We start from the raw sequence: 18266 nt of genomic DNA, 5'->3' as shown, positions 1-18266 counted from the left end.
GGTCCCGTGACTTAGAAAAGAGGAGGCCTCTGGCACCTACCAGCACTGTCTGCTGATAGTCAGCTCTTTGGAACCGGGGGCCCCGCGGCCCCTGCACCCCAACCACAGAGGTCAGATGCCCTTGGTCCTGACCCAACCATACTCAGCAGTTTTCTCCCAAGGCTTTAGGAAAGCCACCTCGCCAGTCACTCCTGCTTTTTGACTATGCCTCTTACTGCTCCTTGGATTTAAAAATACCCCCCTTCCATGGAAGCTTTGGAGTCAACAGAGCAAGACTCAAATCTAAGCTCTTCCTGTCTTAGCTGAGTGACTGCGGGTAAGTCCCTTCCTTCTTCTGAAGCCTGGATTTCCTTCTGCAAAGCAGGGATAAGGGTGCTTACCTCCTGGCACTGGGAAGGTGCTGAATAAACATTTGTTGCATGAGTGAATGAATGGATAAATGGACAAACAGATGAGTGACTTCCAGTATTCCTGGCTCTTCATCCATCCTCCCATGCCCACTCTATCTGGGCACCCCAGGAACTCCTGGGGTCTGGCTCAGGAAAGCATACATCACATTCATCTCAGAAGTCTTGCATTTGTGATTTAGCCAAATGTCTTTCCTGACCTGGGACCTTGGCTGAGTCATTTCACTCTCTAAAGCCCTATCAGTCAAATACAAATGCTAACCCTGCTAGTCATCCCCATCAAATGCCATCAAAGCCTAACTGAGAGCACAGATGAAAGTGCATTGTGACCTGGAAGGAACCTGCCACACACCAAGGCTTCTTCCTACACGGGCTGCCCCCATCTCTGAGCCAAGGTGAGAGTCCAGGGGCCCGCCTGGTGCCAGAAGGCTGAGCTGACGTGCTCTCTGGCTTGGGGCCAGGCATGACATTCTCTTGCCAGCATCGTCATTCCTCTGCACATAGGTATTTTGTCGGTGCATGGGAGGCCCTTGCTCTTGTGAGAGAGACATAAAGAGAAGAGTCAGCAGAAAACCCGCAGAGGTTGGCAAATGAGCCGGCCAATCAAGCAAGCCATCAGCAAGGCCAGGGTCCTGTGAGCTGGACAGAATGGAAAAGTTCAGCATGAATCTGGGAAGTCAGGAAAGTGGATGCGGACTGTCTTTCTGACTTAAAACTAGTTCCCCTGGGTCCCATATCAAAGGGTGATCACCTATGGTCCACCTCTTGGTGTTTTGGGGGGTTGCTGGTCAGAGTTGTAGTACAAGGCAGGGGCTAAGTCAGGCGTTAGACAGAAAATCTGCCCTCCACCCTTTCCACCCTCTTCTCAGCAATATGTGAAGCTCCTCTGCCTTGAATATCCTCCTTTTCCTTCAGCTTAATCTACTCAATCTCTGATGTCCACACTGTACCTAAGCTTTCCCTAAAATGTTCAAGCTGCAAGTCAGCTGTTCCTCTTTGACCTCCTATGCATGCTACACGCTGCCTTTCATTGTTCAAGAAGCGGCAGACGCACTTATTGAGAGGGAGTCACCTGCAAGCCCTGAGAAGAGACTTGCTTTGCCTGCCCTCATTTGATCCTCAAAGCAACTTCACAAAGTAGGTGCCACTGCCATTCCCACTGTACAGATGAGGACACAGCTTGTAAGAGGTCACAAAGTAAGGGAGGAGATCTGAACCCAGGATTCTTGCCTGGAAAATCCCATGGACAGAGAAGCCTGGCAGGCTACAGTCCACAAGGTCCCGAAGATTCAGACATGGCATAGTGACTGAGAAAGCATGCAGTCTGTCTGACCCCAGCCCATCCCAGCTCCACCAGAACTGCCCAACAGACCCTTCTGCTAGCACAGAAGCAGTTATATGACTCTGTCCAGTTTGGTAGCCACTAGCCCCAGGTGGCTACTGAATTCTGGAAATGTGGCTAGTGTAACGCAAGAACTGGATTTTAAACTGCATTTCATCTTCACTAATTTAAAAACAGTCACATGTGGCTAGTGACCACTGCATGGGATGGCAGAGTGCTTTATAACTGCAGCTGTTAGTTAGTACCCAGCCCAGGTCGTCCAGTTTTAGACTCTGAGCCCTTTGAAAAGACAGGATCTCGAGAGCTCCCTCTGAGCCCATAGGAAACAATGCAGAAATATTTTGGTAAGGCACTAACCTTGCATATTTGTTTAGTCGCTAAGTTGTACTGGACTTCTTGTGACCCCATGGACTGCAGGCTGCCAGGCTCCTCTGTCCCGTGGGATTTCCCAGGCAAGAATACTGGAGTGGGTTGCCATTTCCTGCTCCAGAGGGTCTCCTCGACCCAGGGATCCAACCAGCCTCTCCGGCACTGGCAGGCGGATTCTTCACCATGGAGCCACCTGGGAAGCCCCACCTTGCCTGCAGTCCTGTGATTACCTGGTCCAGTCTGCCTTGCAAACTGGGAAATTCCCGCAAGCCCCTTGGGCGTTAGGAGCCACACCCACGGGTGAAAAGGGGAGGAGCGCGATGTCTTACCTGTACTGGTTGTCGGGCTCGAAGCAGGTCTTGGTGACGTCGGTAATGTTGGGGTTACAGCATTCGCCGCCGTCGAAGTTGAAGCGCTCGTAGTTGCAGTCCATGTCGCACACCCCGTTCTCCTGCTTCTTGGCGAAGGCGGGGTGGCGTAGGTGGCGGCAGTCCCCGCCGTCGTGGCCGGTCAGCGTGTGGTTGCACTCGGGGTCGCAGTTCTCGTCCCCGATCTTGCTGATGTCGCAGTTGGCCAGGATGAGGCGGCGGCGCAACGAGGAGTTGCTCACCTCCAGCACCTCGAGCTCCCAGGAGATGTTGTAGTGCTTGAAGGCCTCGGCCAGCTGCCGGTGCTGGAAGTCGATCTGCTGCCGGCTCACGGTAGGGTTCTCCCGGTCGTCGTCATGGAGGTTGACCACGCGGTAGCGCACCACCTTGGGCCGGCGGAGCCGCGGCAGCTGGTTGTAGTTGGCGATGACCTGGGGGCTGTCGCAGAGCGTCTGCCCGCACAACGGCGGCTCCAGGCTGGTGTCCAGCAGGAAGCCGGGGGCGCCGCTGACCTCCACGCGGGGGCTGCTGCCGTCCTTCATGGGGGACCAGGCCCGCTTCACATTGTCCCAGTTCTCCTGCAGGAGCAGCTGAGGTAGAGGGCCCTGGGGGCCGCGGGTCCCCATGTCCAGCACGATCTCGCGCTGCGTCCTGGCCACCTTCCACAGGCTGAAGCGCTCCACGTAGCCCCGGTAGTTGTGGTTCAGGGCGCTGCCTCCCAGCATGAGCACTTTACACTTCTGGGTCAGGGGGCTGAAGATCCCGCCCACCTGCTCCCCCGAGGTGGCCACCTGGGCACCGTTCATGTAGAGCTTCATCAGCCGCCCGTCGTAGGTGGCAGCCAGGTACACCCACTGGCCTGGGAGGTAGCTGCGGTGGGCATTGATGGTGGTCACTTGCCGGGCCCGGTCTGTCTTCAAGGAGAAAAAGTAGCGTGGGTCTCTGCTGCCTTGGTCACTGACGGTGTGAATGCCCACGACCCATCCTCGGTCACGTGAGGCATAAGAACATTTGTCATAGAGCCCTATGTAGCCCCAAAAGAAAAAGATGAATAAATAAAGGGTGGAGGAAGGAAGGGGGAAGTTCTTTCTTTCTGATAAAATTCCTATCAGGATGTCCTAGAAGAGGACGTTTACAAACTGCGCTCAGTGGCCTCCTGGTGAGCCCCCAGACCACCCCGACGGCAAGGTGAGGGCTAGAGGAAGGGAGAACACGGATGAGGTGGCTTTGGGAGGCTCTGACCACAACTTTAGCCCATGTAGTTTTACTTTGATTGGTTCTGAGTATGGGGCACGCAAAAAATGACATCTGTTTGCAGAATACATACGTGAGCTAAAGAAAGCAACAGTAATACTACCAATAATTAAAATCTGAAAATCTTTTGATTTTGCAAAACCGTTGGATAGGGAAGAGGACTTTTTAATTAAAAGTGTGTTTTGGGTGTAGAATGACATACGTGCTGAGAGGGGGAGGTAAGAGAAGAATCACAGAGAGAAAGTGATCAGTAGAAGGTGTTCATTTCGACAGCTCCGACTACAGTCACCATAACTAGGAGTGTATCAGCCACCAGCACTCATCAATGATCAGAGCTGGTGAAGTGCCAGGAAAGTTGCCTGGAGAAGTGACGGTCATGGGCTGCAAAGCATGTGTCACAACAGCAGTCCTGACTAGCTCTAACATTCACCCCCAAAGAAAGGCAGGCATACTTACTATCTGAGCTGGAAAGGTTTTTAAACATCACCAATTCCAACTCCTTCACTTGAAAGTTAAGAGAGTTGAGACCCAGGAAATGGAAGGTATTTGTTAGGTTACCCAGTCACTGACAAATTTCCTGAGACCCAATTCAAACCTGCTTTTCTCTAACATCAATGCTAATATTTTCAAAAGTAAAAGGCATCCTCTTAGCATAAAAAGATGTTGGGGACTCCATCATTAAGTAAAACCAAGCCTCTGTCACAAGTGAGGCACTGTGTGAAGGTCTGCATATGCATTAATTCATTTAACCCATTTGGCACCCTCAAGGTGATGATATTAAGTTAACAGAGGAGGAAACAGAAATTTAAGGAGGCAAAGAGATGGATGGTTTAAGGTCAACTGGTTGGTAACTAGATCCTAGATCCATCAGACCCTACGATCACGGTCCTAGGTACTAACTTTACCTCCCTCTCCCCCATCAGTGTCACCACAGGTCCCTCTGCATAAAACCACCTGCCTGGGTTGTCCCAAATTTCAGTTGACTGTTTGGGAAAGTTCCAAGGCAGACATCTCTAGACTTAGCCTGGAAACACCAGGAAGTCACTAAGTAGATTCTCTCTGGATCAATTATCTTTACTCTCATCAACTCCTGTTCCCAGCTTTTATGAAATATACCCAGTGTCCTTGGCACAGACAAAAAGTTGGACGGGGAAGAGGACTTCCTAATTAAGAATGTATTCTAAGTGTTCGATGATACATGAGGCTAGGTGGGAGGAGAAAGGGAGGGATAGGAGAATGAATAAAAGATGCTCATTTAGGAGGACAGCCCCTACTTTCAGCTGGAGAATTGTTGCGGTCACCATAACTTTGAGTGTGCCTCTGCCATTAGCACCCATCAAATGAGCACAGAGAGCTTCTAGCAAAATCAATAGAGAAGGCCCACACAGTGTGTACTTCTTTGTGGGTACTGGGGCCTTTCCTTTTGTGTAAATCTGTCAGCAGCTGACGTGGATGGTAGTTTTGGCCAAGCTTCCAAGTCCACCTACATCTCCCCATCACCATTCCCTGTTCTACCACCTTTCAAGTGATGGCCAGGGTCTCCTACAGTATCAACCTGCTCTCAGGCCTTGATGAAGCACCAAGTATTGGTGGGTCTTGGTTCTCCCCCCAGCAAAGGAGGGGAATGAATGAGGTTTCCCTCGTATGCCTGGTCCACGGGGGATTTTCTGTGATCCCAGGTTTCCCAGTGGCTAAAACAGAAACCACCTCTCCCAGGAAGCTTTCCCTAATGGTCCTGTGAGGAATAATCACTCTCTCCTCTGAATTCTTTGTACTTTTAGGAAACTGGACATTTACTCTCTGGTTCTGGAGTCTCCCCGAGACAGGACGCTTCTCGAGAATGATGACTCGGGCTGGGTCATCTCTGCTCTGCCCAGCATCTCACACTATGGGTTGTACAAAGCAGGTACTCAGCAAGTGTCCCACGGATGCGCACATGGATGATTCCAAACAGAGTGGGAGAAGAGAAAAGGTGAGACAGAATCAGAGGCACGAATCTATGTCTCCCTGGATAAAGGACAGGGAGAATCAGAAGACAGAGTGTGTTCTCGGCCGGACACAAAGAGCAGGACCTTTGGACTCAGGGTAATTCTGATGACAACCATGATTGGCGGTACCGCCGGGGCAAATCGCTTCACCTCTGTGGATCTCAACCCCCTCCTCTGTATCTCTCTTCACATACGCTATCATGCTTAAAAGACATAGTGGCTATACCGTCCTTGGCACACCGTGGTTGTCCAGATGGGAGTACAATGTTGAAATGCTAGAGGGTCTTAGAGTGTTGTCAAGGATGAAAAGGGGGAAAGGACGAAAAACAAAATACAGCAGCAGCAGAGAGTGGGTACCCTGAAGACAATGTGACCGATGTATCAAGAGCTGGTAGGATGAGGGCTCAAAAAAGCACAAGTCCTCCTCAAATTTACTGGCAAACTCTACTCAGAAATCATAACCCACCCCACCCCACCCCTTGGCTTTGCTACTGTTATGAGCCTTGCATGTTAAAAGCCACCTCCCCACTGACCTCTCCAAGGCCAAAGCTCTGACTCCACATTTGGAATGAGCTTCCCTAGGTCTTAGCTACAGGAAGTATGAGAGGACAGGCTTCTGGACTTCACCCTCCACCTCCCTGACCTTCCCCGCCCACCCCCCCAACAATCCCTGCCCTCATCACATCCCACCTCTCTGCTCACCTTCTCTTCCTCTCCTAGCTAACCCCTCCCCTTTCAACAGAAAATTCTTCTAATGAGAAAATTCACATCTGACACAGGATCCTTTCTCCCTCTCTCTCTTTCTCCGCTCTCTGCAGGTTTTTATTTGGCCAGGGGCTCTCAGGCCTGGCTTTCCTGTTGCCTTTGGAAAGCGGCTGGCTGGGGCAGCAAGGTAAAATGTTTACACGTCTGTAGGGCGCCCTCAGGTCAGGACCTTCCTGGGACTGGGGTACACGGGCCTCGGTCACCTCTGTTTGTAGTCGAGAGAAAAGAGGGAATCAACGAGAAAGGCTAGACTCTGCGACGTGGAGCCGAGGACCAGCCCCAGGAGGCAGAGAGGAAGGGCCAAGGGAGGGTTTTCAGTAGAACCAAGAGGAAACACATTAAAGGAAACCAGAACCTTGAAGCAGGGGCTTCAGAAGTTCGGAGGGAAATATTTACCTGGGGTGTTAGTGGTGAAAGGAAATCACTGAACTTCAATAGGGATGGGGCGGGGGGTGGGTTGTAGTGGTGAATGGGATTTATTTCTGTGCAAAAATAAAGTAATCAACAGCAGTCACATTTCAGAGGGCTGGATGGGAGACACCGCTGTTTCACCAGCTTGGAACTGGGGACCTGGGACCAGAGGTCTGGGCTCTCGGGCTGCTGCATGACCTTGCCGGGGACAAGTCACACTGCCTCTTTGGCTGCCAGGCCTTACTTCCCTTTTATGAGAAGGAGTTGGGAGTAAGCGATCTCCCTACTACAGTTTAAGAGCTCTTTTGTTCCCTGCGAGAATGGCTCCTTGTAAGGAGGAGATGCTTCAAAAATGTGTGTTGATTTGAATTGAATGCCTCACGCCATTGCCAATTCTTGTGTGCTTAGAGGACACGTCCTTTGTGTCTCCAAACCAGACATGGAACAGTGTTCTCTGGAGGACATGGGTGAATGCCAGGACCCCTCCACCCCATCCTTCCCCTTGGTTCTCCAGGAAGATACAGGGTGAAAGAAACAGTGAGAGTCAGTCTGAACGCTGGCACCATCTGAGCGGTACTAGGGGCTGATCCCGGGGGACACATCCTCACGGAATGGCCACAGGCAATCCTGCACACCATCTAAATCTAATTAGCATAAGCCTGCCTCAAAGCTATAAGCACGTGGAAGCAGGCAATGAAAGCGCCAGAGCCCGTTCATTCACCAGCCAATGACACGTCCGGGGCACCTGCATGGATGAAGTGGAGGCCCAGGAAGGAGGCTGCCCTGGGTCTCATGACCAGCATCAGACATGTGAACCCTAGTCTCTCTGATGTGTCCCTGTCTTCTGGCAGCCCAGATTTGCTGTGAAAGGGCTGCATATCCCAGCAGAAGCTCGATGTTTATTTACTTTTATTGTCTCTCTTTTTTTTTTTCCTGGTCTCATCTCACCCCAGAGATAGAGGGCATGCACAATGGGGGCAAGTTCAAACGCAGAAGGGCTTGTAGGGAGTTTCCCAAAACCTTCACCCGGGCCACACCGGGAGAACTGTCTGGGCTTTGGGGTCAGGATCACTCTCAGGATCCCTGCACGGTCACGGCCCCAGGGCAGTGTTGTGTGACCACGCCACTCCAGCCCAGGTATAGACGGATCTTCCTCCCACCCATTCATCATACTCCTCCCTGTCCTAAAAGACATCTGTTTGGTAATTACGCATTCAGTGTCTGCTTCCTGAGTATATCTCTATCTGGTTCACTTCTAAATGCCCAACATCCAACACAGCATCTGGTACCTTGCAGGTGCTGCAGAGAGTCTGTCATTAAAAGTATAAAATAAAGGAAGGGAGGGAGGAAACAGGGAAGGCAAGAGAAGGGAAGTGGGGGGACACCTCTATCGCTCTGTGCCTTATAAGAGCACCATTATATTATTAATATAATCACACTGTTTAGCGCTTACTAAGCTCCACGTGCTTTGCATGAATCCTCTCACTTAATCTTCACAGCAAAACTACCAACACAGCCCATTCTGCAGAGATAACAGAGGCTCAGAAAGGTAGTGGCTTGTCCAAAGCAACACAGCTTAGAATGCATGTCCATAGGAGTCCCAGACCCAACTTCTTAATTACATCACTGCACCAAGTGCCAAGTGCCACACCCGTTATCCTGGGCTGTCTGAAGGCATGACCCACTCCCTCCAGAAACATTTCTGTAAGTCCAGCAGCCCAACACAAGCAAGTGGAATTGAACTGCAAACAGGCTGCTTTCCACATCATTCTCCTGCCTGTGGCCTCAAAAACTGGACTAAGAATCACCGGTTCTTTATGATTAGCTTTTCACCGGTTCTACCTGACTTGCCTCGCTTCACTAGGACCAGAGGCTTGCCCGGGCCTAGCTGTCTGTCTGGAGTTTGGGGTGCCTCCCTGCTTTGTCCTTCAGCATCTGAACCCCCATTGCTAGCCTCCTGGCCTATGGGTTTCTGACTCTGCTTTGCTTATGTCCAGGTTCTATATTGCAATGTTCTTCATCTTTTCTTCAAGGATGCTGTCCTGCTCTTGACTGCCTCCCATCTTCCCTTCCACCTGCCATGGGCTGAAATGTGTTCCCCTCAAAAAACTCCTAGGTGGAAGTCTAGGCCCTCATCCCTCAGAACGTGAACTTATCTAGAGATGGCTCTTTAAAGAGAAAATTAAGCTACAGTGAGATTATTAGGGTGGGCCCTAATCCATCATAATGGCTGTCCTAAGGGGAAGAGATGCAGTTATGAGGGGAAGACACCATGAAGACATAGGATGGAAAAGGTGTCCTATACGGGCCAAGGGCAGAGGACTCGGAAAAGCCAACCCCGCAGACGCTTTGATCCCAGACTCCTCGTCTCTAGGGCTGTGAAAAAATAGATCTCTGTGTTTAAGCCAGCAAGTCATGGTGCTTTATTATGATAACCCTAGCAAACTATAATACTATCATTCAACATGTTTTTTAAAACTCTCCCCCTGAAGTTTCTTAAAATTGTTTGCTGCTTTGTACTCAATTCAGTACCCTTCTTGGTTGCAACACATGGTCTCAGCTTAATTCCTACTGTGGGCAGGGCACGGAGTACTACGTGGATATAAAAGTGGGTGGTGTGGCCACCTCACAGGAAAGGCTCCTCCCAGGAAAGAGATGCTCCTGCGTTCCAGCTGGAGCGCCTGCTGGGTATTGAGCATGTGTATAGCTGCTTCTGGGCCAAGATGTCTCCTATTACCCTCACAAGCAACCTTGTGTAATAGGTGATGTTTACAGATGAGAAAACAGGCTCAGAGGGGTGAGGTCAACCTGCCCAAGGTCACACAGCACTGACTGGGAGGAAGGAGTGGAATTCAAGACTCCTGATTTCAAGTTCAGTTCCCCTACAGATGAGCCAGACCTCCGCTAGGGGGACCTTGACATGCACTGGCATTTACATTGCATAAGACATTTTAAGTAGCCTAGCGCTGATGTAAAGTACACAGAAGGAAGTGTGTAGACCAATGCAAATTCTATGCCATTGAATACAAGGGACTTGAGCATCCACAGGTTTCAGTAACTGCGGTGGGTCTGGGAACAAATGCACTGGGGATACCAAGGGACAAGTGTAATGATAATAATAATGGTCAACGTAGCGGTCTCTTGGCTAAGCACAGACAACCCCTTCCATGCTCATAAGAACCCAGTGAAGTGGGCTTGACTGATATTCCTTGACAGAGGAGGAACAGGTGCAGAGAAGCTAACTGACTTCCCTCCAAGGATCCCAGCTAGAGAGTGGGGGAATCCCACTTGGGTTGACTCCAAAGCCAGAGCTGTCTTCTAGGATGCTCTCCTCCAGGGGGAAAAAATCTCTTAGCCCACAGTCAAGGTTCTTGTGCCTCAGCTCTGCCACTTTGCTGCTGTAGGTCAATGGGTGGGCAGTTCCCCCCACCAAGGGCATCCTCAAATCCTCCCCTATGGAATAGGAGGGTTGTATCACATGGTCACAGAGGTCCCTTCCATCTGAGACCCTCTGTAACTCAGACCTCAGGTCTCTCAGACGTCCCTGCCTCGGTTCCTACTGAAGGGGATATAAGGTCATGGAGGAGTGGGGAGGAGGGAAAGGAAGGCCATTTCAGGCCCTCCAACTTCAGGATGTCCACTAGCTGTGGAGCCTCAGCCAGGGGAATACGGGCAGAGGTGAGAGGATGTGGGGATGAAAGGGGGAATTTAGGTCAACAATCTGGTTTCTTTCAAGAGGCTAAAAAAAATTAAAAGCTAAAAGTTGAAGCTGGTCCTTTTTTTTGTTTGTTTGTTTTGTTTTCCCTTCCATGGTTTAATGGCTGGTATCAAAGCCACAGAGAAATGCTTGAGAGAGCAATCCTATGGAAAGCTTTTATCTGTCTAGAGGAGGGTGATTAAAACAGACAGATTCGGGTTAAGTATACCCATGGCCCCTGCACTGGGTTCAGTGGTGGGGGAGGACCACCAGAGTGACCCTGGAGGACTCAGCAGCACCAGGCAGGTTCCCCAGGGACTTCAGCATCCTCATTCCTCCAGGCTGGCATACCTTGGCTCAAAGGATGGCTCCTTAGGCTCAGTGGAGGGAAAAGGCTTGGAAGAAATCACTCTTGGCTAGGGGCTTCTCCACACTATGCTGAGTTCTGATTGTCCCTCCCTCCGGGTGTGAGAGGCTGGGGTATCAAGAGTGACCTTTTGGAGCAATTCACAAGGTCAAGATTAGCTCAGGCATCTCCTATGTTGGCCCCGTGGGTGGGGCCAGATTTTCCTCTGCAGGTCTAGGCAGAGCAGCGTGACCAGCATCCATGGTGGCGCCTGTGTCTGCTCCCTGCCTGTGTTCTTTTTCCCTGCTGGGAACCGTCACCCAAAAAGTCCCTGATATTATCGGTCTGCTCACCACTTTTTTTTTTTTTTAACACTAGCCTTGTGACCTTGAATGAGCTCATTCAACTCTCTGAGGCTGTTTTCCCATTTGTATTCTAGGGATTAAACAGTCTCATTCTGTATACTTCACAGGTTTTTTTTTTCTTTTGGAGAGAGAGGAGGAGATAAATGGATGCATATTTCCTTGTAGACTATTTAAGGCCATTTGAATGCAAGGCAAGGTGGACAAGAGTATGCCTAAGGGTTCCTAAAAATCCATTTTCTGTATTAATACACAGACTTACATAACACACTGGGGATGGCAAAGTGCTCTTAGGAGCTCAAGGTGCACCTGTGTTTCCCTCTGGTTTATGACTCTCCAGGCTGCCTCCTTCACTCCCATGAAAGCAGGCTTTCTGAACACGGCACAGAGTTCTAGAGACCAGCAAACATGCGTTCAGATGCTGGCTCTGCCATGCACTAGCACGTGACTTGGAAAGTCAGAGCATCTCTCTGGTAGAATTAGTCTTCTCATCTGTAAAATAGGGATGATGCGATCTACCTCTGCTTGTTGGAGGGGGAACTAATGAGACAATAAACGTATCCAAACTTGGCACATGGGAGCTGCCGATAGTTGGATGGCATCACCGGCTCGATGGACATAAGTCTGGGGAAGCTCCAGGAGCTGGTGATGGACAGGGAGGCCTGGCGTGCTGCAGTCCAGGGGGAAGCAAAGAGTCGGACATGATTGGGCAACGGAACTGAACTGAACTGAAGCATTTGTACTGTGGAGACTTATCTGTTGGAATCCCAGCTCTGCTGCTTGTTAGCTGGTAGCCTTGGGCAAAATCCCTTCACCTCCCTGATTGTTTTCTCAACTGTAAACTGATAATAACAGTACTTAAGGCACAGTGACATTTTGAGGATTTAGTGAGAGAATACAAATATTCATCTGCATAGCACATGATAAATGTTAGCTATGCCGTTTAATCGGTATTAATGATAAACGTCTGTGCCTTTTCCTCCAAATTGGGACCATTTTCCCCCTTCTTCTGTGTGGTTAAACTTTATCCGTTCTGAGGCTGTTCTCTGAAATAGACAGACCTGTTCATCACTCTCTTTTTCACACGTTGTCATTGAAATTGGTTCATAAGGGCTTTAAAAAAGGAAGTGGGGGAGGAGAGGGAGAAGATAAGGAAGAAAGAGAGGGAGGCAGGGGTGGAGGGGAAGAGGAGTCAGAGGATGAAGAGGAGGGGAAGAGAGGAGGAGGAAGAGTTACATGTTTTCCTTTGTTCACTCTTAAAAGTTATTGTAGCAAGAAGCAGCCCTGGTGGACTCAGGGGTGCTGACATCAGAGCTGCCCCAGAGAAGAGTGCTGACCTTTGGTCTTTTTGATGGTTTGAAGACCCACAAACTTCAGAGATAATCACACTGCTTCTCAGAAAGCCCTCAAGCCAAAGCCCCCTGCCGCCCACACACTTCACAGCAGCCCCAAGCCACCCTTCACATTCACAGAATCAGGCACAGTCAGGACTGGAGGTTCCCTCAAAAATCATTCAACAACCTTTAACAGCCAACCTCCCGTCTGAATCGCCTGTACATCTCATCTCTACAAGTGACTGTGTATCTCCAGAATCAGACAACTTCTGAGCCCCTGAAGAGCAAGGCCTTTGCACCTGGGGGCATTTCTCGGTGCTCACCAGTATGCTCAGTCGAGTCTGACTCATTTCAACCCCATGGATTGTAGCCCACCAGACCCTCTCTCCACGCATTTCCCAGGCAAGAATACTGGAGCGGATCACCACTTTTCATTCCAGGGGATCTTCTCCAACCCTCATTTTGTGCATTAGTAGGTGGATTCCTTACTACTAGCACCACCTGGGAAGCCCCAGGGCTCACCCAGAGTGAGCCAAAATCACTTCCCATTCCTCTCCACACAATGGTGCAGGATCTGGACTGCAGGAACCCACAGAGTTATTCAGTACGCTTTACCCAAGGGAGCCCTAGAGATGTCTGAGGCTTTTCACTGTGTTATCCTTGGCTCTTCTTTTCCCTAAATCAACATCCTCAAGTCCTTTCTGATTTATTAATCTGTCCATTCACCAATTCTTTCAACACAGTCACAGGGCAGCCCCTGTATCAGGCCCCAGCTGGATGTTCAAGCACGGGGATGTACCCTCTGCTGAGAAACCTGCCGATCCTTAACACTAGCGCCAGTCCTTCTGTTAAGGCGACACAGACACAATAAGAGTTGATACTATGCAATCACGAAGATCTATTATCACCACGTCTGCCTCCTTACATTATCTCTAGGATCTGATTTGTTCTAAGGGCTCTACAAGCTGCATGAACCTCCTGAAATAAACAAAGCCACCATGGATGGTATGCCATGTACAAGGCCTCTTGCCTGGAAAATCCCATGGAGCCCGGTAGGCTGCAGTCCATGGGGTCGCTAAGAGTTGGACAAGACTGAGCGACTTCACTTTCACTTTTCACTTTCATGCATTGGAGAAGGAAATGGCAACCCACTCCAGTGTTCTTGCCTGGAGAATCCCAGGGACGGCGGAGCCTGGTGGGCTGCCGTCTATGGGGTCGCACAGAGTCCGACACGACTGAAGCGACTTAGCAGCAGCAGCAGCAGCAGCATGTACAAGACCAAGACCTTTATGTGTATCATCTCACTGAATTACCATACCTACTCTACGGGGTAAGTTCTCTTGGTCCCTGCTTATGGGTAAGGAAACTGAAACTCAGAGTTGGACTGACTGGGCAAAGGTCATCTGACTCACAACAACACAAACAGGATTTGGTGCCAGCTCTCTGATTCCAAAGCCAGATGCTTAGCCAATGCCTTAAGTTTTCTATGGCTAAATATAAGCAGAAATTATTTTTTACTTAATACTTATTTTCTCATATACTCAACGTTTTACTCTTCCTTATGTTAATTACACACTCTGTCAGTGATAACAAGACAAGAAGCATTCTTAAGACTCCTTGAAGTTTTAACGTGTACAAAGGACCTTAATTATTTCATTCACTTCTCCCAAGAACTCTCTAAGACGTTACGTTCACAATTCACACAAATGGGGAGAATGAGGCTCTGAGAAGGTAAAGAGTATACATCTCTTTACATCTCTGCATTTAGAGCCTTAAGAGGGTGCTGAGAACCTAAGTACTCAATCAACACTTGTTGCATAGATGAATGAGCAAGTGAATGAATGAATGAACAAATGAAATTTCTGCCCAATACTTGTGAAGAAACTCAACGGGAAGACTCTGAGGTGTGGACTCGTCTTTGTAGGACTGGAGTAAGAGTCCTGACTTGGTGGCAGGGCAGGCGTCCTGGTGACAGTGAGCAAGCCCCTCTGTCTCCAGGCCCTCGAATGTCTATCCATCGAATAGGAGGTTGGCATTGGTGGGCACTGGGTCAATTGCATAAAATACTGAGAAGAGCAACCAGAGGTCAGGAAAGCCGTTAGCTGTGCGACCAAGTTGTGTGACCCGAGGCAAGTCGTGCTTTCTCTGGCCTCCTTTTCTCATCTCTGAAAGAAGATCGTGGTGAAATCGCTTCTGGGGCTTTTCTTCAAACATAGGGAGATTTCTAAATTGGGAGTGATGAGACATGAACGTGTGCCCTGATTTCCCATGAAGGTACTATTGATCTGGTGCAAATTCCTTCCATCCAGGGTGGCATCATGACTTTCATGGACCCTGGAGGCTTTTTCTTTCTCCCTAAATATATATAATTATATTTTATGACTGCATTGGTATAAAGATGTATATAATCTTTATACATATGAAGGGCATAAAGGGTATATATATAAAGATTTATATAATCTTTATATTACATGTTTAAGTATATATAATGAAGGTGGCTTCATTATCATATATGTATTATTATACTAGCTTTTTTCTTCTAATTAAAAAAAAGAAAGCCATTTTTATGGGCCTCTTAAAAGTGCTGTGGACCTCAGGCATTGTGTCAATTGCAGCTAATGGATGAGTCGGCCTTGGGTCCACCTCGAAGAAGACGGGTCTTCATCTACAGAATAGCATTGGAGGAGGCATTGAGCGCCTGCTGCCTGCCAATCCAGGGAGCTCGGGGGGATAGAGAGGATTCCCACACGGGCGAGGCCGGTGATGTGAGTTTCCTAACCGGCAGAGGCCCACAACAAGTTACGTGAAAACACACCCTAGACAGTGTGGGCTCCGTTCTGGAAACAAAAGCTCCTCTGGGGCGAGCCTGCTGTCACCTCATCCTGGCGCACATAGCTAGGGGTGAGCCTTTCGGGGAGTGAGAAGCCAACCAGAGACAAGGAAGGGATGTGGCCAGACAGGCAGATCCCTGCTTTGCTGGGCTGGGGGCATCTGGAATCACTCTCCAAAGCAGGGGGCGCGACGGGACTGGATGTTTGCCAAGTGCGCACCGCATGCCAGGCACTGTGCCTGGCTCCTTGTGCAGAGTAGCTCGGGTTCCCTCCACAGGTATCCGAGCACTGTTACCTCCACTTTACAGACGAGAGAACTGACCCTCGGACAAGCCCAAGCCAGAGTAACTCGCTGGCAAACGACAGAGGTGGGATCCAAACCCAGGCCATCAGTCTCTAGGGTTCACGTTCCTAAGTTCTGAATTATGCTGGCCAGTCAGGGGAAAACTGACTACATGAGGACCAAGGAGAAGTTTTTAATTATAAATAAATAAAGCATAATAGAGTTAAGTTCTAGTGGAGGTATCAGCCAAAGAGCTCAGTGGAGGGAACACTTGATTCAGACAAGAAGGCTCCAGGAAGTTTTCTTGGACGAGTGACATGAGAACTAAGCTTGCACAAGGAATCCGGTGGGAGAGGAGGGGTGGGGGGTGGGAGGCTGGGCAGACCAGCTTTCTAGCAGTCAAGAGCTGTGGTCACTGGAAGGTGACTCTGGAGATGGAGAAGACATGCGCTTTTGATGGCGCTGCAGGAGCTCTTGGCGGGAAACGGCATAGCTAGAATGTGCAGGGTGGTGAACGCCAGGCAAAGAGACTTGAAGTTTATTCCATAGACAACAGGGACTCTTTGGTGGGTTTTCAGAAACAGAGTCCATCAGGGTAGGGATCATTAGCTAGGGATTTCATGATGCTCTTACTGATAAGAGTCACAGAGCTGAAAGAACCAGGACTCCTTTCTCCGGACGCCCTGTCCAGGGCTGTGGGCAATCCTGAGCCCTTCAGCCTTAAAGACTTATAATGAAAGGCATGGAATGTAAGCAAAAATGTTGAAAAGAGGGCTGATATACTTTTCAGATATGAGTTTTCTATTCTTTAAATATCCACTAACAAATAATAAATTATGACTCAACTCAAAAGAACTCTTTAAAACTCCAGGTGGGTAAGCGGTATTTAATCGTTCACTAGGACTTCAGAATTTAAATTTTATTCCACTAGGTGGAGAATGATCTAGCTCAGCTTTGAGCTTGCTCTCTAACTGACCTTGATCAAATATCATCTACCTTCCGGGTTTTGGTTCCCTCATTTACTCAACTAGGAAAGGGTGGAGAGCTGAATCTCTAAGTTGTTCTCGAACTCTGATCATCCATCACACAAACTCCAGAGGTGCAGGGTCGTATCACCTCTGACTTCATACTCTGAGTACTTAGCCTGGGCCCTGAAACAAATTCCAGCCAATATATAATCGCCGAATGCAAGGAAAGAACTGAGCTTTTAATTCAAGCTCCTGTGGAATCTTCAGAGGATTTTAAACAGAAAGCTGGAAATAGGTGACCATTTTTTTTAAAACAAAAAAGCATAAATACAAGCAGATCAATAACTCAGACAGGCTAGTGTTTCCTCTCTAGTCGTAAAAGGTGTTGAGGAACTCAAAGACTCTGGAATAGGGAAAAGACTGAGGGGAGGAGGCCAAGGACCCTACAGGGTCAAAGGGGAAACCCAATGTGAAAGAAGTAAATGCTAGAGGATGTGGAGAGAAGGTAGCCCTCCTCCACTGTTGGTGGGAATGTAAATCGGTGCAGCCACTCTGGAGAACGGTAATGGAGGTGCCTTCAAAAACTAAAAATAGAACTACCATACAACCCTGCAATCCCACTCCTGGGCAGATACCTGGAAAAAAACATAATCAAAAAAGATCCATGCATTCACATGTTAATTGCAGCACTATTTACAATAGCCAGAGCATGGAAGCAACCTAAATGTCTGTTAACAGAGGAGTGGATAAAGAAGATGTGGTATATATGTATATACAGTGGAATAATACTCAGCCATAAAAGGAGCAAAATCGTGCCATCTGCAGGGATGTGGATAGAACCTGTAGACTGTCAAGCAGAGTGAAGTAAGTCAGAAAGAGAAAAACAAATAGTATAACATCACTTATACGTGGAACCTAGAGAAATGGTACAGATGAACTTATTTGCAAAGCAGAAACAGACACAGATGCAGAGAATGAATTTATGGATATCAAGGGGGAGAGGGGGTGTGGGATGAATTGGGAGACTGGAATTGGCATAAACACTGACATGTATAAAGTGAAAAGTAAAAGTGTCAGTCGCTCAGTCGTGTCCAACTCTTTGCAACCCCATGGACTGTAGCCCGCCAGGCTCCTCTGTCCATGGGACTCTCCAGGCAAGAATACTGAAGTGGGCTGCCATGCCCTTTTCCAGGGGATCTTCCTGACCCAGGGCCTATGTATAAAGTAGATAACTAACTGTTATCTGAGATCCAACTGTTCAGCGCAGGGAACACTACTCTGGGCTCTGTGATGACCTAACAGAAGGGAATCTACTGTCTAAAAAAGAGGGGGCACATGTATCACGGATTCACTTTACTATACAGCACAAACTAACACCGCATTGTAAAGCTACTATACCCCAATACACTAAAAAAGTTTCAAAACCTGAAGAAGCAAGGGGGTGGGAATAGTGTTCTGTGAACACCAGATAATTCTGTTTCATCAGACGAGTCCTCGTAAGATGATTGTCCTCAACCAGTGAACATGTGGTCATGTTCCTG

At 48.8% G+C, this 18266-nt stretch overlaps 1 protein-coding gene across 1 annotated transcript in view; it reads right to left on the bottom strand.

Moving 5' to 3' along the window:
- The window catches only part of PAPPA (pappalysin 1), a 253157-nt gene that overhangs the window by 215191 nt on the left and 19700 nt on the right, over nucleotides 1-18266 (bottom strand). The window contains exon 2 of the mRNA XM_043453579.1: nucleotides 2448-3510. Coding sequence (XP_043309514.1) covers nucleotides 2448-3510 — 1063 coding nt within the window. The remainder of the gene's footprint in view (nucleotides 1-2447; nucleotides 3511-18266) is intronic.

Source organism: Cervus canadensis, chromosome 30, assembly GCF_019320065.1.
Source record: "Cervus canadensis isolate Bull #8, Minnesota chromosome 30, ASM1932006v1, whole genome shotgun sequence".
NCBI lineage: Eukaryota > Metazoa > Chordata > Mammalia > Artiodactyla > Cervidae > Cervus > Cervus canadensis.
Note: the sequence above shows the minus strand (reverse complement) of the source record. Positions and strands in the feature narration are given on the sequence as shown.